This window comes from Anopheles arabiensis, chromosome 2, assembly GCF_016920715.1.
Source record: "Anopheles arabiensis isolate DONGOLA chromosome 2, AaraD3, whole genome shotgun sequence".
NCBI classification, from domain to species: Eukaryota; Metazoa; Arthropoda; class Insecta; order Diptera; family Culicidae; genus Anopheles; species Anopheles arabiensis.
In genome coordinates, this window is record NC_053517.1 from 2129548 (window position 1) to 2152513 (window position 22966).

The following is a 22966-nucleotide window of genomic DNA, read 5'->3' on the forward strand; positions in this document are numbered from 1 at the left end:
TCAATTTTCTATTTAATCAGAATAGTACGGGAAATTGAGTTAAGTAGGAGCATGCTTCCGAACCATAGCTAAAAAAATAGAAATTTTCAACTGATGTGCGCTAAAGTAATACAAATTGTTTGTTTTTTAATCCGGTTTAACCGTATGCTAATCATTGATTGAGCTCAACCACTCAAGCATATCTAGTAGGAATTAAACTTTTTTTTTTGTATTAACATTTGAACTCAAACACACTTCTTGCAATGTGCAGAACAGAAATTAGAACACGTTTATTATTTATCACAAAAATTCTTGCTTTAACGGATTTTTCATCTCGAACCCTGCATGAAACGTCTTTCATTACGACCAGCTGTCAACGTGTTCAGACGTTTGAGCCGAAGCTGGCCGAAGTCGGCCGAAGTGGCCTTTGCTGTCGCAGAGATGATTTGACAGTTCACTTGAAGAAAAAACTGCATTCGTGTAGAGAAGTGGGTGAAAATCCAGAAAATAGGCGTATTTTACGGGATTAAAAACGAAAAACGTTTATCTAATATATCTCAGCGCAGGATTAAAACATCCAGGCACACAGGCGTGAGGCGTTCTGCACATCGCAAAGGTACATACACACACGATTATCTTATCTGCATAGCGGCTGCGGCTGCGGCCAAAAGAATGGAAGATCCAGTGTCCCGGGAGGAGAATCGATTTTTCGCCTCTGCACAATTCCCCGTCCATGCGAGCGGTTCCGGCGATAGCAAGAGCGCGCTGGAGTTTATCAGCGAAAGTGGGAAGGAAACGATATGCGCTGGCGAAGCAAATAAGCGCCCTGGGTGGCTTAACGAGCGTTTCCGATCTTTTTAACTGAACGCCGCACTTCTTGTGCCCGGAGGTGGTGGTTGTGGCGGGGGTGGTGGTTGGTGTTGTTGATTACACGTCGTTTACAAATGCAGCGCAGGAATCACTGCTGCCCCTTTCCTTTTGCTCAGTTCCGTGCTGCCGTGTTTGGGGGATGACGAACCGACGGCAACGATGACGACATAGCGTGGTGGGGTTTTCTTCTCGCGCTCCTCCTCTAATTAAGTGGAGGGTGTAGGGGCGCTCCACCCTGTGCGTATTTATATGTTTTCTGTTATTGTAGCGGCACTGAATCGTTTTGCTTGCACCAGCTGCTGCAGTCGTTGGAGACCGAACGATAATTGTACACTTTGAAGTGAATAGTGACCCAGGGCGCGCACGAAGTAGCGAAAGACACCGCTAGCGATTTTTCTAACCGTTTGACACTACTCCCTCCTAATGATGGGGCCGCGCGCCCTAAGGGTGTTGGAGCGAGCAAGGTCCCCCCCTACACGTTAGAGCGCTATTAAGAATCGAGCAGCGCATGTGAGATGCTCCCACAGCAGCAGCAGCAGCCCGCCAGTCAGTAACAAACATTTGCTGTTAGTGGTACGGTTTGGGCTTCGGCTGCTTGGATGGAGACAGCGCAGTGTTTGTGTACAGTTTCATAGAGACACACTTTGGCGGCCGTGCAAGCAGGGAACATCATCGAGTAGTGACGTGAACGCAAACATATCCAAAACATAAGAATGATTCCCATCGCCCCAATCCAGTAATGAAATTCCCCTGCAACTAGTTTTTCTTTTTCGAAACGCACGAAGAGAATAACGTCACAAGAGGGCGCACGTTTTGAGCATATTTTTCGTCTTTTTTCCCCTTTCTCCCACAGACTTCGCATATTTGACTCACCCAAGATGACGGACTCGAAATACTTTACCACCACCAAGAAGGGTGAAATTTTCGAACTCAAGTCCGAGCTCAACAATGACAAAAAGGAGAAGAAAAAGGAAGCAGTGAAGAAGGTAGGGTGTGCATGTGTGCAAAGGGCGCCTCGCCCGATTCCGCAGCAATTAATAACGCGCCCGTTCTATGGCGTTCTTAATTTAAGGTCATTGCCAGCATGACGGTGGGGAAAGACGTGTCGGCCCTATTTCCCGACGTGGTGAACTGCATGCAAACGGACAATTTGGAGCTGAAGAAGCTGGTGTATCTGTATCTGATGAACTACGCCAAGTCACAGCCCGATATGGCCATCATGGCCGTCAACACGTTCGTTAAGGTAAGTATTTGTTAGTCGACTCGAGACTGCATTAGATTCGTTCGCTCAAATCGATCTCTTTTTAAACCTTCTCAACTGTTCTCTCATACCGTATCAATCGATCATATGAAATTTGTTGTCCCGCTTTAGTTTCCGTTTTGGTAGCGAAAGATTCATCCATCTTATTAATGCTCCGTATTGTTTAGTCTCATTTCCGAATATGTTACACTCAGGCCGGTGCCCCAACTCCTGGCACACTTCCAGGGCGTTTCGTTGCAAAGAGATAATTCAAATGTTGTAACAGACGACAGTGTTATATTACGGGTGGATTATTTGGCCGTTATTGTTGTGAAATTGTCTATTTTTGTTGTACCATTTTTTGAATTGAAGCCAAACGTTCACGACCATGCTCTAGTAAACGTTCGAATGAAAGCTAGACTTACGATAACTGACTTTTTGCTGCGACTTCCTAAGTATGTTCATGAAGCTCTTTTCAATATTTGAAATGGGGAATGTTAAGTCAAAGGTTTTGTTTAGATAACATATCAGATAAAACTCACCATTTTCCTTGCCGAGCGGAAAAGTGGATTGTGCCTAAAAAAATGGTCTATGAATCACGCATATCTTTATTTTTTTTTCTTACTGATTAACGTAAACGTTTCTTAAAAGGAGAGGTTTTTGTTTCATTCACTTGCGTGTGTTGCGTTTCCATCTTTGCACTCGTAACGTATTCGATATTGATTATTTTCTTCTATGTGTATTTTTTCAATTCCGCCTGTGCTTATCTTTCCCCCTCTTGGATTGTTTATTGTTTAGATTTCCGATAATTTGCCACGCTTAGAATCATTGTTACTCACCCTTTATCATTCCAACGTTCGATATGTTCACACCAACGTTTTCACCTTTCTCGTCATGCTTTTTGTGACTGTTTCACTTCAACTTTTCTCTCTCTCTATATATATATATCATTGTCAACGAATAAGTACACGCTCATAGAACTAAACTTGGTAACTTTCTTTTCTGTCTTGTTTTTTATCTTCCACCAATTGCTAATGCCATCGCCTCCTCTCCTTTTGAACCAAACTTGTTACACATGTGTTAAATGAACTTTTGCGTTTCCTCTTTGAAAAACTCTACTGCTCTGATGAGATAAAACTGAATCAAATAAAAATATAAATTTTATGTATCTGTTAATAACATTGTTAAAAAAAACTATGTAAGGATTTGCCACATTCTCAACTCGTTAAGGTAATCAAACAAATTCAAAAATGTTGCCAATTGAGTTTTTAGCTATGGATTTCTTTTCTTATTATCCTTCCCTTTTCGATCGTTTTTTGCCTTTTTTGCGTTGATAAACTGTGTTGACGTTATGAGTTGCAGCGTTTTCTTTTCATTCTACCCCGTTCGGTTGAAAACAGCTGTGCGTTTAAACCCCCCACTTTCAGATTAATCTATAATTTAATAACCAATTTATTGGATTCAGTTCTTTACTTGTTGTTTATGTGTCATTCGTGTTCGTGTAGTTGGCATAGTTATGAACAAAAGCTGCTTAGAAAGTTAGAAACTAGTTTGCACACAAACCGCACAATGTTGGTAGATGATGTTTTACGCGTTTTAGCACAATAGTCTTTAGCAAGTAGTCGAATGTTCCTGCGCAGAAGGGACACTAGCGCAAAGACAGACAGTGTTGAATATGAGTTTTGCATTTTTTCCTATCATTTTTTCACCACCAATTTAGTGCAATCGTTTGCAAACATTCGGTTTTGCTTCGCTGGAACATCTACTGCACATCGCATCGCTTATTTATACTCTATTCTTGTTCCTATGGAAACATCCGTATTCGTATGTGTCAGCGTCATTTATCGCATCGCCTATTATTATTGTTTGAGCGCACTACATGCAAATGGCTCTATAAATATACCAAATTTGACGTAAAGTGCCCTAAACGCCTCATACATCTTCAACATTCATCGCGTAAAATGTGTTTGGTTTTGTTTTGTTTGATCTCAGCCTCTCCTTTTATACATGATATGCTACACCAATCGCAGGATTTGATTTTGTTTGCAGTTCGCTTACGTTCAGTTAGGTTCGTTTGGTTCTGTTGGACAGTGTACATAAGTATGGAAGTGTTTCGTTAGCCCGGTCCATTGTGATTATACGTTTCCCTTTTTGTGACGAGTGCTTCTAGTTGTTTTGGTTTTGTTAGAAAACTTCTGTTCACTGAAATGGTTGCTAGTCGCGTACACCACAAAGACAGCGAAGCGCTCTAGCTATGCTGTCTTGCACCGATTTACTAACGAAGCACATCTCATATCGCAGGATTGTGAGGACACGAATCCACTGATCCGTGCACTGGCCGTGCGCACGATGGGCTGCATCCGGGTGGATAAGATCACCGAGTACTTGTGCGAACCGCTGCGCAAGTGTCTGAAAGACGAGGATCCGTATGTACGCAAGACTGCTGCCGTGTGTGTGGCCAAGCTGTACGACATCTCCAGCTCGATGGTAAGCAAACGGTGTAGTATACTGGCGCAATAACCTTCCATGCTCTAACTGCAATTCTCGCTTTCTCTCCGCAAGGTGGAAGATCAAGGATTTCTGGATCAGCTGAAGGATCTGCTGTCCGATTCGAATCCGATGGTGGTGGCCAATGCCGTTGCCGCGCTCAGTGAGATCAACGAAGCAAGTGCGAGTGGGCAACCGCTGGTCGAGATGAATTCGGTCACCATCAACAAACTGCTGACGGCGCTAAACGAATGCACCGAGTGGGGCCAGGTGTTCATCCTGGATTCGCTGGCAAACTACACCCCCAAAGACGAACGGGAGGCACAATCGATCTGCGAACGTATTACGCCCCGCTTGGCCCACGCTAATGCGGCCGTTGTGTTGAGCGCGATCAAGGTGTTGATGAAGCTGCTGGAGATTTTAGCCGGTGACAACGATTTCTGCTCGATGCTGACGAAAAAGCTGGCCCCACCGCTGGTGACGCTGCTGAGCTCAGAGCCGGAGGTGCAGTACGTGGCCCTCCGCAACATCAATCTGATCGTGCAGAAGCGGCCGGACATTTTGAAGCACGAGATGAAGGTGTTCTTTGTGAAGTATAACGATCCCATCTACGTGAAGCTGGAGAAGCTGGACATCATGATTCGTCTGGCAAACCAGAGCAACATCGCGCAAGTGTTGAGCGAGCTGAAGGAGTACGCCACCGAGGTGGATGTCGATTTCGTGCGCAAGGCAGTGCGTGCAATTGGACGGTGCGCGATTAAGGTGGAGCCATCGGCCGAGCGGTGCGTGTCGACGCTGCTCGATCTGATCCAAACGAAGGTGAACTACGTCGTGCAGGAAGCGATCGTGGTGATCAAGGACATCTTCCGCAAGTATCCCAACAAGTACGAGAGCATCATCAGCACGCTGTGCGAGAATCTGGACACTCTGGACGAGCCGGAAGCGCGCGCCTCGATGGTGTGGATCATCGGCGAATACGCCGAGCGAATCGACAACGCGGATGAGCTGTTGGACGGCTTCCTGGAGGGTTTCCAGGATGAAAATGCGCAAGTGCAGCTGCAGCTGCTAACGGCGGTGGTGAAACTGTTCCTCAAGCGCCCGGCCGACACGCAGGAGCTGGTCCAGCACATCCTTTCGCTCGCCACACAGGACTCGGACAATCCGGATCTGCGTGATCGTGGCTTCATCTACTGGCGCTTGCTGTCGACGGATCCGGCCGCCGCAAAGGAGGTCGTGCTGGCCGACAAGCCGCTCATTTCCGAGGAGACCGATTTGCTGGAGCCGACGCTGCTGGACGAGCTGATTTGCCACATTAGCTCGCTGGCCAGCGTTTACCACAAGCCGCCGACCGCGTTCGTAGAGGGCCGCGGTGCCGGTGTCCGCAAGTCGCTACCGAACCGTTCGGCGTCGGCCGCGGGAGAAGACAGCTCGTCGGTCCAGGAGGCCACCGTCATTCCCAACCAGGAATCGTTGATCGGTGATCTGCTTTCGATGGACATTGGGGCACCGGCGGCACCGGCCGCACCGGCTCCAGCCAGCAGCAACGTGGATCTGCTTGGCGGTGGGCTGGATATTCTGCTCGGCGGCGGTCCCGTGGCTTCGAATGACGCGGCACCAGCGGCTCCAGCACCTGCCGGAGGCTCCGCTGCGGGAGGATTGCTCGGAGACATTTTCGGCATCGGCCCAGTGAGCAGCTCGAACATGATACAGATCCCCAAAATCACCTGGCTACCAGCGGACAAGGGTAAGGGACTCGAAATTCAGGGCACCTTCTCGCGCCGGGCCGGCCAGGTGTACATGGACATGACGTTCACCAACAAGGCGATGCAGGCAATGACCGGGTTTGCGATTCAACTGAACAAAAACAGCTTCGGACTGGTGCCGAGCGCTCCGCTGCAAGTGGCCCCACTGCAACCGTCGCAATCGGTCGATACGTCGCTCGCCCTTGGCACGACCGGACCGGTGCAGCGTATGGAGCCGCTGAACAACCTGCAGGTCGCTATCAAAAACAACGTGGACATTTTCTACTTTGCCTGTCTCGTGCACGGCAACGTACTGTTCGTGGAGGACGGACAGCTGGATAAGCGCGTCTTTCTGACCACCTGGAAGGAAATTCCGGCCGCGAACGAGATACAGTACAATCTGCACGGCATCGTCGGTACGGCCGATACGGTCGCGGCCAAGATGACGGCGAACAGCATCTTCACCATCGCGAAGCGCAACGTCGAGGGTCAGGACATGCTGTACCAGTCGCTGAAGCTGACGAACAACATCTGGGTGTTGCTGGAGCTGAAACTATCGCCGGGCAGTTCCGACGCAACGCTCAGTCTGAAAACGCGCTCGGTTGAGGTCGGAGCGATCATCTTTGCCGCTTACGAGCAGATTATCCGTTCGCCGTAAAGACTCAACGCGCACGAACCACCAACCGTGTGTGTAGAGTTTAGCATTGTTATATTCCATTAGATTGTAACCGTTGGACAAAGATGCCACCCGAATACTCCGTTAGATAAGGAGATAGAGCGCGAGAGGAGTTGAGCTGGGTGGCAAAATCGTTACGCGGACTCGAAGCACACATTATGGGCGGCCAGTCGTTGTTCGCAGAAGAGGCAATATTCAACTTCTGTGGTTCTGTTCTGCAGCGCTATTATTGTATTTCTTCATGCACAGTATGAAAACGAGCCATGAGTTTTAGTAGTATCGAATAAGCGTCTATCTCTCCCTAGCAATGTACGCATACTAGACAAAAACACATCGCGTAAAGAGAACTGTAGTACCATATGTATCGATACAATTCACACATCGTCCGTCGTGACTACCTAAATAAAGTATAATCGATGATATACTACTAACACCATGCTTCTGTTGACCAACCCACCTGTGTACCAGATGACATTCGAATGCTTTTATTGGAAAGTAATCGCAAAGTTGTTGGACTTTTGATTTTATTTAGAATCTTTTGCTTCAAAATTCGCTCCCTTTCTCTCTGTTGCTCTTTAAGGCTAATCTGGTGGTCTTCGGACCCAAGCTTGCTTACATCCGCCAATCGCCACACAAAACCCACAATTCAACCTTACACAGAACTCATCAGCAGATCTCGCACGATCAATGTTAAATACTAAATATAATTAGCAGAAATAAGCTTGTTCGAGAAAGTATAAAAAAAGGTATGAAAATCTGTAGTTAACGCATTAAGAATTAAACACCCCTACGATGGTTCTTCTTTTGGTGGGAATTCACTGCAGTCGGCTCATCCGCTCGACGTACAGCTCGTACAGGATCTTATTTTTAGTGAAGTAGTGTGGATTTTCCTCCGCGCTCAGCACGGGACAGTAATCGCCCAGGATTTCGCCGTTAATTGAAATGGTCGACGCGGGACTGTTGCTTCCACTGTTGGCCGGAATTGGAAACGATCCGTTACTGCTGCCATTGCTGCTACTACTATTGCTGCTGCTCGAGTTGGCACCGGCCATAACTCCCATGAGGTGTTGCGGATGCAGGTGATGATGATGATGGTGGTGATTGTTGTGCATGTTCATTCCGCACGAACCGACCGCCCCAAGCAGCTGATGATCGTGGGGCCCACCAGCGCCGCCGATCTGCTCCGGCAGTACGACGCCTGCCGCAATACTGTTCTGGTTGTTGTTAAGATGCAGATTGTTGATGCGTTTCGACAGGGGCATAAATTCATTCTGTTCTTCCTCGCGAGAACGTTTCCTACAAAGAGAGTGGACATGCAAAAGGGTTATTTTGCGTTTTATGTGCAACATGCGATGCTACTGCGTAGAAATAAAACAACATAATTGGCTAGGGGACGATGCACAAGGCACAAAGGTGGACTAGATTAGTAATTCAGATTATTACCTAGTGTCGATGGGCCCTGCCATCTTGATTTATGTTAACTCGGAAGGGATGATGATGATGACGATGATGCTGCTGCTGCCGTCTCATCTACGTTGCACCACCTTTGTAACTAGTTTCGTTGCTTCTTCTTTATCTGTAGAAAGTAGAGAAGGATCGTACATTATTATGTGCAAATATGGTTATGATATTTTCCCGGACCATCTAAGGACTAGCTTCACTGGGTGAACAAATAAAGCAATCGAAGATTAGATGGTCCCACTTAACAAAGAGCTCATGCCAGTACCCAATCGATTATCTAAACATTTGATGGCTTGATGTTACACCCATGTTAATACACCCCGTGCCACATAGCCAAGAATATTGTGACGATGTTAACACTAAAATATTGCTTCTCAACCTGTGTTGAAATGCATTTCCTGGACATGGGACTTTTTTTTCTTTTCTTGCAACGTATGTAATATCAACAGCTTGGCACAGTTCGTATGCACTTACCGATAAAAAGTGGCCACTGAAACGGCTATCGTCACGGGGAATCTTTGAAGCAACAAACAAGAGAATAATAACTACCCTCTGCAAGTGGACCCTTTTTGTGCACACGCAAAATGCGTATGATTTCGCTCTCACCTAAACATATGATATTCCTGAGCAATTTGTTCTGACAATGGAAGAAAAAAGTAAAAAAAAATAGAATCATACTACAAAAGCATAGAACAGGAGGTCATATCATGAAATGTCATTTGATTTGGCAGCCATCTAGTGGCAACGTTTGACATAATGGATGTTTTTTTACGTAAAAACTTACCCTAGAGGCATTTTACGAGCGAAAGAACTTGAAAAATGTACTAAGATGTATTTTAGTTCTTTATTTACTTACAAAAAGCATCTGTTGTTATCAATTCTTTCTAAACGCACTGCTACAGTGTTCGCACAAGATTGTCACCCAATTGTCAAAAGAACTGCACTTGCTCACGCCAGCTGTCAAAGTACGAGCGAACGGTGTAACCTGCCTTATCCACGCAGTTCGCAACAAATACTTGTTGTTCTGGCTTTTCTCTTGCCAATGTCAGAACAAATAGTACGGAAGCATCGTACGTTTGGAGGAGAGAAGCTAAAATGAGTGTTGCGTGAGCATAAACATAGTTTATGTGTTGGTTTCGTTCGTTTTTAAGTGCACCTTCTGTCAACGTTTCCCGGTGATTCCCAGGTCCAGTGCATGCAGCGGTGGCCACTTGTTACCTGTTAGCGCCATCGTCTGTTCGAATGCTACCCAAACCCCGAGCACCCATCGTTCTGTGTTACCTGGCGTATCGGCACGCATCCAGCAAAAATGCTCTCGCCAAGCTAGCGCCAAACCTACAAAAAGTGTCCTAAGTGAATGCAACCAGTGTCTACTTTTTACTTCCTGTTAGTGCAATTCCTCTACCAGCCCTCCTCCCAAATCCTGCAGCGCTTAGTCAGCGGCGCACCTGCGACACGGCAATGTTTTTGTTCTAGTGAGATCATGTTCCTCCTTTAATGCGTGGCGGTGCGTTTTTATGCTGGGTAAAGAGGAATATCGAATATCTGTTTAGCTTACGCCATCGATAGCAGAAAAAAGCTACCGTTGGAGTTGCAACATTGCTCGCACAGTGACCAGCAGAATAGAAACATCACTCCAGAAAGAGGAACAGACCATTATCATCTCGTTACGGGCAGCGCCACATTAATCTCTAATTTAGCAGCGACAGTGCCGGCATTAGTCGCACACAGGCATCGTAAAAAGGTACAACAAGCACAACAGATAAGCAAACTTCGGCAGTGTGTACAACGAGACGGCGGCGGCTGCAGCACCACACAACCACGGAACGGTGAGTGAATCTATTTTTCCCTAATATAGTAAACATAAACATAACTGTGTCCGGGCAGATGTCTGAGCGTGCGACCAGGTAGGTAGTTGGAGAGTTTAGTCTGTAGAACAACAAGAAAGATGCCACGTTTCCATCGTTACTGCCTCATGCTCAGACACTTCCTTCCTCCGCCCGGCCTTCTTGGTTATACGATGAAGAAAAAAACTGTCATTTGACGGAAGGATGCATTCTAGCAAACTCATCGAGAATTTCACACAATGCTGCCCACATTTACGCACACAAGAATGTGTGAATGCATGTATGTGATTGTTTTTTGTACTTTTGAGTGAAAAAACTATTTGGCGGAGGCGGACTGGCTGCATACATATTAGGGAGATTTTTTCTTAAACTGAAGTAATGCATCACTGCCACCTGTCCACCATTCTAGCCCCCCCAGTCTTCCCGGCCGATCGCGACGTCATCCACTACTGCCGCTGGGCCATTTCGTGCCAGTGCGTTCGCGTTTTATTTTTGTCGTCCGATGCTCCCGGCTACTGCGATGAAACGCGTGTGTAAACAGTAGCTTGCGATTGTGTGGGGTACGGGTTTGGCTTTAACAGTTCATGCATTTGCTGAGCGCTGTGCGTCGTAATATGGATGTATTTTTGTGAATATTGAATATTATTTGTTTATTTAAGTCATTGAAAATAACTTCTGTATACGAAAAGGAGAAAACAATAACCGTGTTAGTTTACCAAAGGGTGCCACTTCCGCCTCAAGAAGCATGTGAAAAAATGTAACATTGTTTTCCGCTCAGCTTGGCTTTGGACCCCAACCGCACACACACCGTGCCCTCCCGAACATCGCGAGGTGAATGGAATTGGAGCGCGAGGGTTGAGCGAAAAACGAAAGTGAAACTTTTGATCTTTCACGACAGCGAACACAGAAGATGAAGACGATTGAGCGCGGATCGGCGGACGTACGAACGGGCCGGAGATCTCCTGCTAACGACCACCGCATCGGCCGCTGTTGGCCTGGCCCAGCGCTACGTTTTGCGCTGCGGCTCTCTGGGTTAGTGATGGTGGTCGTGGACAACCCCAACGCCGACGGTGCGGTTGTGTTTGGTGAGTTCGCTCGCTGGCGTAACCAACTCTACTATTCTCGGTTGCAAGTCGCAGCAGCGTGCGAAAGTCTCGCACCAACCACACAGTTGGAAACAATCGACAACAGCAAGCAAAAGAAACATTGCGCTACGACTGCTGCAGGGTTGCTCATTTGCTCAAACGATCTTTCTGATGCTCTACAGTGGCATTACAAGCTGTTTTAAATTAGACGCACTACTACTACTGCTGCCACCGAAAACTGCACCATAATACAACCTGTTTGTTGGCGGATCGAAAGTTTGCCACCACAGGACAGAAATTGGACATGTAACGGCAACGAAATAGCAGCCGCTTCCGTTAAGAAGCAATGAAATCTAACGGTAGAGAAAGACAGCTGATCGATAAAGGTTCTTCGAGTGAAGAAGGGAACGAACCACGAACATCGTACGTAAGGAAAGTAATTTAAACGAAACAAAAAGAAATATCAACACAGCAAAACAGAGGGAAGCGAGAGGGAGAGCGAGCAAGAGCGAGAGTGAGAGCGAATGAGAGGGCAAACATTCAAGCACCTAAACAACTACCACCACAATCAAATCGGTGGTTTGAGGTTTTGGAACAGCCAGGCCAGCATCGGTCGTGGATTATATAAAACTCTCTCCACTTTCTAAATTTTCTTTCTCCCCGCACATGCACACGGGTGGTGGGGGAGGGGGGGAGGTGGGAGAACTGGCCACGCAAAATCACAAGACGTTGAAGCGTGGCACGGTCCATGCAGCAGTGGGAAAAAGGGCCACATACAACGTACAACTTCGCAAGAGAGTCACGAGCACAGAGAGCTTAAACGCATCCACAGCACACAGTGCCGGAGGTGGGGAACGGGCTGGTTTAGTGGTGTGAAAATGCGGTATGACTATGAAAAGATGTGAACACTCACACAAACAAAAACACATACTGCTGCGCTGGTTCGGTCGATTTGGTGGATGGGAATTAAAAGGGCATTATTCTACAAGGCAACAGCAGCCAACAGCGGTGAACTATTATTATCTTCATCTAACCCACCGCGCTTGGAAGGCGCAGCTCGTAAGATTTTGCTCGTTTAGGTGTGATTAGTTTGTTTGCGATGTTAATTTCAAACATCCATCTAATTATGATGATCGACTCTATGCATGAGATCGAACCCCGACGAATGAATGTTTGTAGAACTTTGCACAATTTAAAGTCCATGATAAAGAAAAGAGAATATGTCGGTAAGGCATCGTTTTCTGCAAGCGAACGTTGCATCCTTAGGCTTCACATTCGTTGAAGGCTTTCGGTACAAAAGACTTCAACGACAGCATAAACGACGAACCTGGCACGGAGCCTTCTTCCTTCATTAAACCAAGGCATTTGTTTTCATGTTCAATATCTTTACTTTAAGGTGAAAGAAAATGTAATGTTAATGCTAATGCTAAATCCTAAAAATATACAGAAAAGTCTGCTACCGAAAAGTTACCCTGTTGCCGTAACATAGTTCAAAAATGCCCCTGAGTCAACATAACATTTTCAGTAAAACAGCAGGGCAAAACGAATGGTTTCTTCTGATTTCGATACCTGCTCGCTCGCTGATTCATAATGATTTGCCAAAGTCAGTCGAACCAAGTCAAAACGCACACACACACACACACGTACGAAGCGTGTGCTCCGTAGCTCATCCGGTGCTACGGTGTGGTGATGGTTTATGTAAACATTAGATTCGTTTGTGCGTAATACCTTGCTGCTACAAGCCTCGACGCATCGCTTAGCTTCGCACCACGGTGGTAGTATGATCAGAGAGTGAAACGACTACTACCAAACTACTACATCGCCGTTTCGTGCGCGCGTGTGCGTGTAGATCCCTTCAGTAAACAATGGGAGATTTTGTTTGTAACATAGCGAGGATCGCTGCACGATCGATGATCACCAATACAAACGGTAGAGGAGCATCGTCGGAGATGTGCATTGACTTGCCGAGACTCACAAACTATGGGCTAATTTGCTTGAATTTGTCAATGGCCCTGGAAATGATGCTTCGAAATACCAAAGCATAATGGCGTACGAACTATTGCAATGATATGACAACTTCCTAAAGACGACTTCACTGACATGGCGATCGATCTTTTAGCTGTGACAGTCAGGTCCGCCAAAGTTCCTATGCTCCTCTTCGTAGCAAGTTGGCTCCAGAGCACACTGGAAGCTCCATCTTGCAATCTAAAACCCCCCACTGTACAGTAAAGGGAAAGCATGGCATTGAGAGCTTTTAGCCACTTCGGTTGCTACGATACTCTCGGCGCCTACTCTCTATGCTCTCTTCATCTCTGCGGACTGCCTTTCCGTTTGCCTTCGTGCCGATCAGCAACGACGACGACGGCGACGACGACGATGCCGAGCGTGATGATCATCCACAGCTACATCCGCATACGCTGGAAGTTCGCTCTGGAAAACGGCCTCACGGGCAACGACGTCATAGTGGTCGGATCCGCGATCCGGGTCGGTTGTGTGTAGCGTTTCAGATTCGCAACATTTTACGCGCTCTCGTACCGTGTGCTGCCGTGGCCGTACCACCGTTCCGTCGCAGTTCGTTGTGTGCCACTTGGGGTGTTCGGTTGGGCCAGTAGTTCGGGGGGAGGGTTGTGTGCAGTGGTGCAGTTGTGGCGCGGTTGTGTCTCGATGTATGTATGAGTGTGCCCAGGTGGATGGATCGCTTGGCTCCCCGCACGAAAACGGAACATGCGCGCGATCATTGCGCCTGGCGACTGAAAGTAGTTTCACTATCGATGTGAAAGCACTCGTCGTCCTCTCTGACCTGCTCGTCGTTGCTCGCGGTGGAATGAGTGAGTCCGTGGCTGAGGTTTTGTCGAATTTCTACCATTGCTGGTTCGCGTAGTTTATGCGCATTGCTGTGTGTTTTCGCGTAGTTGCTGCGGGGTTGCGCTGCAAAAACGGTTGCAAAGATTGGCTAAATATTTTCTAAAAATCACGTGTGCTTGCAGAGTGATTGATTTCGTTCTTTGCTGTGATGTTTTTGTGTATCCAAAGCGGTTTGAGATACCGTTGGCATTACCCAAAGAATATTATGTTTGTATGTGTGTGTGTGTGCCCGTGGTGAGCTTCGTGGCATTGTGTGTTGTGGCTGAAGCGATGAGAAAGTTCGATTAAACTTCCATCCAGTGGTGCAAAGAGTGCAAAAAAGGCATTTGCCGTGTTTATGTAACCCCGACGGGTGCGACAAATCTGAAATCGTTTCGAACGCTCTAACGCAGCAGCAACCGAACGAGCCGACCTAAAGTACCGAAACGGAAGAAATCGATAACAAAAAACAAGACAGAGCTGTGGTGGTTCGCACTACTGGCGCGAAAGCGGAAATACGACATTGAAGAGAAAGGGTTACGAAATCCAATTGAGATTTGATTTCACACTTCCCAAGCGCGCGATCGCTTAGCCCCTGCATCCTGGTCCGGTGGCGTTGTTGTGGCCAGTGAAAGGCACACACTACACTGCTACACCGCGGGCCCCGTCCCGTCGTCTCTCCAGATGACATCACTAATGTGTGAAAACTATCTCGGTGAATTTGGTTCCGTTAGTGGCTGATTGAAAGTGATAGTACAACAGCAGCGCCGTAAGATCATGCTGTGCGGCTGGTGCTTTGAGATGTGATCGGTCGAATATGCTTTTTTTTCGTTAAATCAATCTGTGAATCACCCGACAGAGTTTGTGTATGTGTGATTGTGTACAATGCAACAGATTAAGTTATTCAACGACGGTGCTCGATGTGTGTGATTTACAACAGCGTTCGGCTGGATATATCGTATTATTGCCTACGGTAGCAACAGACACACAAACACACACAAACACATCCTTTACAACTCACCTGTGCTGCGGTCGGTCTTCGCTGTTGTTGGCATGAAACTATTCTCATTTGCATAAACCCTTTGCCTTCTCTCTCTCGCTCTCTCTCTCTCTTGCCCTCCCTTGGAAGAGGAGGGTGCAAGAGCAGCGGGGAAAGAAATAAATGTGTGTCCTGAAAGTAAAACACACACGCGCAATGATGGTTTTACCAGCGTCACCGGGCGCACAGTAATGTGAAATCGTGTGAGAACTGATCGCCGTTTCCCGTTAGCGATCGATGTCGACCGTGCGATGTGCGCGATCTGCTGTGTATGTACGCATGTGAAATTCCATTCATTTATTTATTTAGTCAACCCGCTCTAGCAGCCGCTGCTCTACCCCAGTAGTGATGCGGGGGAAACGACGCGTACTCTAGAGAGGAAGTGTAGTGTTCACCAAACAAAAGTTGAAAAGAAACGAAACATTAAACGGTTAAACGGTACTCCTTGCCTTACGTGCACGACTGGAAAGTAAAGCCAGCTCCTCTTCGTGTCGTGCCGTGGACAGGAATATAAATTGAGTTAAAAGCTTGCCCAAAAGCACCCGAAAAAACAGACACACACACAGAGTCATGAACGAATCTAGCATGATCACGGAGCGGAAGACAGGGGACGATAAAATGGATGACAATGAGAATTACATAGAGGTAAAGATTGTGGGTGGAAACGGCACGGGAAGAGTCCCCCTGTCCCCCCCCCCCCCAACTGACCACTAACGATGTGTGGGGCGTAGCGTTCGCAAGCCGTTCTGAACCATTTCACTTATCCAGCGCTTTTCCATTTTCAGTGCTCGAAGATGAACTTTACACAGTTCTCCAATCCATTCGCCAATGGGTCGAATCAGTTTGCGACCGGAAAGTTCCCCCAGAACCTTAGCACGGCAGCATCCAACGGGCAGGTAGGAAGCCAAGACTGCAACACTTCCTAACAACACATCCTAACATCCTCCCCCCCCAATAGGCACTAACACAGTACGATTCCGGCAAATGTGTCGGAATGGATTTCAGCGCCTGCTTGGTGTGTGTGTTTGTGTGTTACCCTGACCTGAACTTTGACATGTTGATGATGATGCAAAAGGTCTGAGAAACTGGCAGAACGTTAGCGTCATTCACTAAAAGGGCTGTGTGGTCACACAGAACAAAGCGCATACATTCACACCGAAGAGACAGAGAGAGAGAGAGCAAGGGGGCAACAGAGAGAAGCATTATGCACAAACTTTTGACTAACGCAGAAAAGATGCTGCTTTTTTGCTGCTGCGCTGCGTTTCGTGCTGCAGTTTCTCAGCAGCCCGCGGTGGATAGAGTGATTTCAACGCCAGACATAAATTGCAAGCGAGAAACCCCCGCGTGGCGTGCTGCGCATGTACATACTGCTAATGTGCATGTACTTGCGCGGGATATGAGTTTTGATGCATTTGAATGCAACCGTTCAAGGCTTTGGAGATGCAATAGAAAAGCAAAAAAAGGGGGGGCCCAGAGAATTGTGTGAAGGTCTGGCATGGGAGTCAGTTGCAAACAGTTTGTGTTGCTAAATCTTTGATCAAACATACTTATGTAGAACGTTGCTTAAACACACATCTCATTTGAAATGATAAATCGAAACAAGTCTTTTTTCGAATGCAAAAGAAAAACGAGCATGTGCCAGAAAGGCATGAAATAACTTTCATTTTTTTAATTCAATCGGATTTCATCGTTGCGATTTCCTTATTTCCGTATAGTAGAAATCATCGCACGATCATCAAAATATCCTCAGAAAAGGTTCAAAGTTTTCCTATTTCCTAGAATACACCAAAATGTCTCAGTGCTTGAAACAATAATTTACTAAACTGTCCACGTGTAGTGAAGCAATCAAACGTCCGCGTACAATAAAAGCAACGATAGTTGTGCCCGATCCAGCAACTCAACCAGATAAATGTTATACCCCCGTAGGCTAAACATCCCATAAACTGGTTAGTTAGATTGAACTGCATTGGCAGGCCAAGCAATAAACCCTCCTTCTGCTGTGCTGCCATGCGCGCACCGTTGTTACATTACGCTTGCCCATTTCCTTTCAGGTTTCCGTTCGTTCCGGTCTGTCTTTTGACTCTTGGCTGCTTGCGCCTCAAGCCTGCGCCTGCCCCATACCCCCTGGGATACCCCCCATGGCCTGATGGTAACGCGCCCGTGTAAAGTTCATTCCACGTTCAGCGAGAGAGAGAAAACTTTCACTTTTACTCGGCCTTTTTTGTGTATGTTGGTTGCTCCTATCATCTCAACCGCAGCCAGCGGTCGTGAGCTTACCATGCCGTCGTGGTCGTCGTCGTCGTCGTCATGCCATGATGGGAACGTTTGCTCACCGCAGTACGTTGGCCACCGTCGAAAACAATGAGGAAAGCAAACGTCGTGTAGCAGCGAAATGGTACTCGGGGGCACTATCGGACGAATTTATTTCCATCGTGATGGAAATCTTAAGGATTTAGGTGCCTTTTGCGCTCTTCGTGGTGCTGTAGGTAGGCCCTTTGGTGTAGAAAGCTTGAGAGCGATGAAACCGATGCGATGGAGAAGTACACGGCCTATGCCAAATGGTGCCTGTTTTTGGGGAGAGAGATAGGTTGAAAGTGAATGTCACTTTGGCTTCTCGCTCGGATGTCTGTGTGTGTGTATATCCGCTTCGAAGAAGGTATTGCTGCACTTTGACCTTATGCGAAGCGAACGAGGAAGGCAGGCGATGAGAAATGACATTTGAAGCTGGTCGAACGCGAACACGTTCCTGCTGTCCTCATTGCTGGAATGTAGAAATATGTGAGAATGTTATACCACCTACTAACCATTGGAGCGCTGTCTGATGTGTCTGAGCTCTCATTTTCTAATGTGTATTGTGCATTGAATTTCCATTTCAGGTTCTTGGCCTGGTGTCCGGAAGCGAGGGAGCGATGCAGTTTCTCCGACCAGTGGAAGGAACGGCTGTCAGCGCGGCGTCCGCCATGTTTCATCAGCAACAGTCGCAGCATGGCCAGATCGTGACGACTGCCGGTATGCCGCACCCGGGGATGGCGTCCCCGGCGTACATCACACTCCCCATCACGATGCCGGGCGCAAAGCCGGGCGATGCACAGCAAACCGTCCAGATTCAGGTGCTGAACCCCAACCCAGTACCGTCGCAGGTCAGTGGCTCGGCTGCGGGAGGCCAGGGCCAAGCCGGATCGACACCGTCTGGGGCGCTGCAGACACCCAAATTTCAAATGGGTCAAATGCAAATTCCCATCCAGGGCTTTCAGCAGGGCACCACGGTGCTAACGGTGGCCTACAGCCCCCAGGACGAGGAGGTCCTTCACAACCAAGGCCTACCGGAGGGCATGACAATAGTGGCCGCACTGCAGCCGCAGGACTTGCAGCTGCTCGCTTCACAAAACCCGGGCACCACGACGATCCTGCAACAGCACCAACAGCAGCAACAGCAGTCGAATCTATCCTCGAACAATGCATCGTCCCCGGGTGGCATAAAGATAGACAGCGAGAACCCGCCACCCTTGCGACAGATCAAGCAGGAATCTCCAACCATCTGGAACCAGCCAACGCTTGTTCCTACATCGATGCATTCGGCCAGCAACATTTTGGAGATGGTGCAGCAGCAGCAACAGCAGCAGCAACAACTCCATCAATTGCAACAACATCAGCAGCAGCAGCAGCAGCAGCAGCAACAACAGCAGCAACAGCAACAACAGCAGCCGTCTAGGCCAACACAAAATCTCAACCTTCAACCATACTTAAAGTTTAACGGCGGCAACAACGGCACCAACCCGGCCATGACAACGCTCATGAACGGCAACCACGTGCTGCAGCAGCTGGTGCTACCGCCCGGCGTGACGATAGGTCCGGGGATCATCAAACAGGAAGTGCCGGACGAGCATTCGAACGAAAACACTCAGTTCGGACCGGCGGACAGCTCGGGGCAGCTGGAAAACGGTTCACCGAACGCTCGCACCGCCAATGGGCGGGAGGCTGAGGGCGAGCCGGGCGAGAATGGGGACGGTACGGGCAATGGGACCACTCCCAGCGGGAAGGCGCGAAAGAAACGCAAGTACAAAACGAAACCACCGAAACCGAAGCGCCAGAAACCGGGCCAGGTGCACATCGCGACCGCAATCGATGGGACGGTACTGTTCTGCTGCCCGGAGTGCCACATGGCCTACCCGGAGAAGGAATGTCTCGAGCAGCATCTGGTGGTGCACAAGATCGAGCGGCGGTTCATATGTGATATCTGCGGCGCTGGGCTGAAACGCAAGGAGCACCTGGAGCGGCACAAGCTGGGCCACAATCCCGAGCGCCCGTTCATATGCAACGTGTGCGAGAAGGGCTTCAAGCGGAAGGAGCATCTCAATCTGCACTTTGTCATACACAGTGGCGTCAAGACGGAGGTAAGCTGCGATGGTAGGTGGGGTTGGGGTTTTCCTTCCATACTAATGGGCGCGTTTCCCCCCCTTTTTCACACCCAAACACAGATTTGCGACGACTGTGGGAAAGGTTTCTACCGGAAGGATCACCTGCGGAAGCATATAAAGTCGCACCTGAGCAAGCGGCTGAAGGAGATAAGGGACACCAATCGCAATAACAATAACAACAATAGCAACAGTAACAACAGAAACACCACCAACGGTGCTACCACAACGACAACGACGACCACGACACCGGCCATGGCCAATGGCCCACCGAGCACATCGATAGCGACGCTATCCACGGGCATCCCGCCCGGATTGACAATAACGACGTCCAGCGGGAACAACATGCACAGCGCGACCGGAGAGGGTCTCGGGGAATCGAACTCCACGGCCCAGAATCTACTACACAGTGCAATAAGTCTTCCACAGGGTGTGACGATACACGTAAGCACGGGGGGGGGGGATGCACAGGGAGGAGGGGACGAGTACGCCCAATCTTATCACGTGTCTTCATTTCATTGCAGGTACCAACTGCCGATAATCAAACGCTCCCGGTGCAGATCTCCTTACCTCATCTGGTGGCACAGCAGCAGACCGATACGGACGGTAGCACAAGAACGGTGCTGGTGTCCAACTCGCCGGAGAACCTGAACCATCATCACGGTGCTACCACCACCACCACCACCACCGCCACCACGGGCACGGGTTCGCCCCCGTCCGCACCTACATCGAGTGCATTATAATGGTGCCTGGCCTGGAGCCAAGGGAGGAGGAAACTCTGCCAACCGTCATCCATCATCATCGTCATCGTTTGCCTTTCGATGCTGTACAAAGCAGATCTGTGGTGTGGTCTCGGAAATACTCAACTATAACCGCACACGGTCCACAGTGTCTCGTGCGTCGCCCATAGTTTTAAAAGCTTCCCGACGAGCTCTTATACACCTAGTAGTGGCATTTGTTTGTTTGTTGCTTCTTTCGATTCATCGTTACACGCTCGTATCGTGTGCAAAGCTGCACGCGCGTTGTCCGTTAAGCGATATCGAGCTTTTGCTATTTTATGTTTAAACGTATTTTTTAAAGTATTTAACAACCTACCAACCTTTTAGCGATTGTGCTCAAACTCATAAGCATATTTATTTTAACGCAAAATGCATCACATAAACACACACACACACAGGCAGAGCGACGATTGTCCATGGCTCTAGGGTCTACAACATCGTCACTACATCAAACGTTACTTTTTGACCCCGAAAAGCTGGGGGACTGGGGGGTGGCTGGGGGTGACTTTTCACATTTTTGTTTTTATCGTAAACTATTTGTTTTTAATTTATTTCGCACGCTATGACGTTGCTATGACGACAAACGCTCCATTCCCAGGCCCGATTGTTAAAGGTAACGTGATAGCGGAAGTGTAGTGTGCACAGCGTTGATGGCCTGGGAAGGGAAATAGCGCCCAAACTCTGGAATGCAGCTGTCCATGGATGCAACAGTTGAGCAACACCGTTCGGGATGCTCGGTCCAGTTTTATTTTTATACATGTTTAATTGTTTCATTCTCTCTAAAGTAAGCGCCGCACAATAATAGGGAAAGTGTTGTACAATGGGAGCGTTGTATATATGTGTAGGTAAAGATTTGTATAGATGATTTCATAAAAAGAGATGAAAATAAAATAAAAACAGAGCAAGTATTATATTTTGATAACGGATGTTTTGTATTTTATGCGCGAAATTGCACGAAACGTCTTATAAATATTGCGAGCGTGCGTACGCCAGATAAAAATCGATCTTTTTAATACAGTTTTTGAGCAGCTGACCATCCACGTGCTTAAGGTCTGGCACGTCAACGTTCATCGCACTGCTGGAGCCAGTGGTGGCTTTTTCCTTAGCTATGGAATCGACTTCCTTCAGCTCGCGCTTTGCATGGGTCAGCAGTTGGCGGATGTCCGACAAGGCCGAGAGAAGGAACAACCTTCGGTACTGCTTGCCGCATCCCTTCGGGCCAGCGAACAGTGTTTGCACGTCCGACCTCAGTACGGCCGCCGTTTCTTTGTCCGTCGGGAGCTGCTGATTGCAGCACTCTCCTATGACGGAAGTGACAGCCATTTGTTCCGTATCGAACACGGTACTGCTTTTTAGATTTAAACATACGCTAAGCAAACAATCCACTGTCTCCAGCGCGTTTTCGTGTACATCTCCTAGGAAGTATCGATACACGAACGTGTAAGCGGCCAGCACATTGGCAATGTTGTGGCGTACGGCGGGAGAAGGAGCATTGGGCAAAATATCGCTCAGCTTTTGGATGTTTTTCACTACTTTCGGACACGCTTCCAGTAGCTTCGCTTCCTGCTGCGATCGTACCTCGGCTGGCTGGACTAGATCCACTTTGTACTCTTGCGCCCACCAAATGGTCGGCTCGGGCAGCATTTTAGCTATATCGCCGTTCTCGATAAACCGCTGAAACTCTTCCTTTTCGGCGCTGGTTAGACGGTCCCACACTTCGGCTGCGTTGTCCAAGTCGATTCCGTTCAACCGGTTGGCCAGTTCGTCCGCCTGTGCCTCGTCATCTGAGTCGAGTTCTTCGCCATCAACTTCCGGGTCGGATGCGGCACCTTCGGAATCGGATTCTTCGTCGAGCTGGGCGTCCGTTTGCTCTATTCGTTGCAGTATTTCCAGCATGGATTTGGTGGACTTTGATGCGTCGGCTTCCGCTTTCTGCAAAGCGAGCTCTTCCACGACATTCTCTCGGTAGAAGCCCTCGGAGCATTCCAGATGCTGTTGCGATTTGTAGCACTTCACGGAGCAGTACAGTATGTTACACCGCGGGCAGTTGTACTTTGCATTTTTATTAAAACAGCTGCAATGCAAAAGAAGATTAGGTTCGATTTGTAGACAACACTATTACCCTTGAATGCGTACATTTTGCAGCTCTCCTCATTCATGGTGGATGTATTTTGTGTGGTTTGTTGAAGGCAATTTTATTTTACCGCCTGGATTGTTATTGTACGATGTAATGTATAAATTTTCAGGCTGTACCATGAGGTACATCTTGACAACAGACGCAAAAGAATGGATTCGTCCTGTACAAAATAATTTAAAAACGAAATAGAAATAAAGAAGCACTTTATGTGAAAAATATTGCAATTTCAAAGTTCATTTATAGCATTATCCATTTCCACCATTCGGAACATTATAATGTGCCCCATTCGGGAACCAACTGTCAATTCCAACAGAACTGCCATTTCATCTTTTCGTGACACCGCAACTGTCAAAGAAATCGATGAA

At 47.9% G+C, this 22966-nt stretch overlaps 4 protein-coding genes across 11 annotated transcripts; 2 read left to right on the forward strand and 2 right to left on the reverse strand.

Annotated features, from left to right (window-relative positions):
- Positions 1-417: 417 nt before the first annotated feature.
- On the forward strand, positions 418-7427 carry LOC120893216 (AP-2 complex subunit beta). Of its 3 annotated transcripts, none has more exons than XM_040294975.1 (6): positions 418-595; positions 1703-1835; positions 1922-2092; positions 3293-3319; positions 4391-4576; positions 4652-7427. In XM_040294975.1, exons 2-6 carry the CDS (start codon positions 1728-1730, stop codon positions 6974-6976), a joined length of 2817 nt encoding a protein of 938 aa, XP_040150909.1. In that variant the 5' UTR covers positions 418-595; positions 1703-1727; the 3' UTR covers positions 6977-7427. The 3 variants fall into 3 exon arrangements, with proteins under 3 accessions (XP_040150909.1, XP_040150907.1, XP_040150908.1); XM_040294973.1 differs by lacking the exon at positions 418-595 and adding an exon at positions 1394-1585; XM_040294974.1 differs by lacking the exons at positions 418-595; positions 3293-3319 and adding an exon at positions 1396-1585.
- A 73-nt stretch (positions 7428-7500) lies between these two features.
- LOC120893218 (protein hunchback) lies at positions 7501-9115 on the reverse strand. Its single transcript, XM_040294977.1, has 3 exons — positions 8930-9115; positions 8438-8570; positions 7501-8290 (listed from the first exon to the last, which is right to left on the reverse strand). The coding sequence occupies exons 2-3, from the start codon at positions 8458-8460 to the stop codon at positions 7810-7812; spliced, it is 504 nt and encodes a 167-aa protein (XP_040150911.1). The 5' UTR covers positions 8461-8570; positions 8930-9115; the 3' UTR covers positions 7501-7809.
- A 347-nt stretch (positions 9116-9462) lies between these two features.
- On the forward strand, positions 9463-21377 carry LOC120895048 (zinc finger protein 853-like). 6 transcript variants are annotated; one of them, XM_040298039.1, is made up of 6 exons: positions 13836-14215; positions 15580-15915; positions 16056-16166; positions 18147-19664; positions 19749-20129; positions 20210-21377. In XM_040298039.1, the coding sequence occupies exons 2-6, from the start codon at positions 15841-15843 to the stop codon at positions 20426-20428; spliced, it is 2304 nt and encodes a 767-aa protein (XP_040153973.1). In that variant the 5' UTR covers positions 13836-14215; positions 15580-15840; the 3' UTR covers positions 20429-21377. The 6 variants fall into 6 exon arrangements, with proteins under 6 accessions (XP_040153977.1, XP_040153978.1, XP_040153973.1 ...); XM_040298040.1 differs by having other exon boundaries at positions 13836-14053; XM_040298041.1 differs by having other exon boundaries at positions 13836-14053; positions 15597-15915.
- On the reverse strand, positions 21371-22815 carry LOC120895049 (zinc finger HIT domain-containing protein 2). The gene is made up of 2 exons (XM_040298046.1): positions 22601-22815; positions 21371-22538 (listed from the first exon to the last, which is right to left on the reverse strand). The coding sequence occupies exons 1-2, from the start codon at positions 22621-22623 to the stop codon at positions 21428-21430; spliced, it is 1134 nt and encodes a 377-aa protein (XP_040153980.1). The 5' UTR covers positions 22624-22815; the 3' UTR covers positions 21371-21427.
- Positions 22816-22966: the final 151 nt, after the last annotated feature.

Coding starts and splice junctions, on each gene's coding strand:
- LOC120893216 (XM_040294973.1), top strand. CDS start 1,563: ATGATTCCCATCGCCCCAATCCA. Junction 1,586..1,702: donor ATTCCCATCGCCCCAATCCA/GTAATGAAATTC, acceptor TTTCTCCCACAG/ACTTCGCATATTTGACTCAC. Junction 1,836..1,921: donor AAAAGGAAGCAGTGAAGAAG/GTAGGGTGTGCA, acceptor TCTTAATTTAAG/GTCATTGCCAGCATGACGGT.
- LOC120893218 (XM_040294977.1), bottom strand. CDS start 8,460: ATGGCAGGGCCCATCGACACTAG. Junction 8,291..8,437: donor GCAGGGCCCATCGACACTAG/GTAATAATCTGA, acceptor CTCTCTTTGTAG/GAAACGTTCTCGCGAGGAAG.
- LOC120895048 (XM_040298039.1), top strand. CDS start 15,841: ATGAACGAATCTAGCATGATCACGGAGCGGAAGACAGGGGACGATAAA. Junction 15,916..16,055: donor ACAATGAGAATTACATAGAG/GTAAAGATTGTG, acceptor TTCCATTTTCAG/TGCTCGAAGATGAACTTTAC. Junction 20,130..20,209: donor CACAGGGTGTGACGATACAC/GTAAGCACGGGG, acceptor ATTTCATTGCAG/GTACCAACTGCCGATAATCA.
- LOC120895049 (XM_040298046.1), bottom strand. CDS start 22,623: ATGAATGAGGAGAGCTGCAAAAT. Junction 22,539..22,600: donor AATGAGGAGAGCTGCAAAAT/GTACGCATTCAA, acceptor TTTGCATTGCAG/CTGTTTTAATAAAAATGCAA.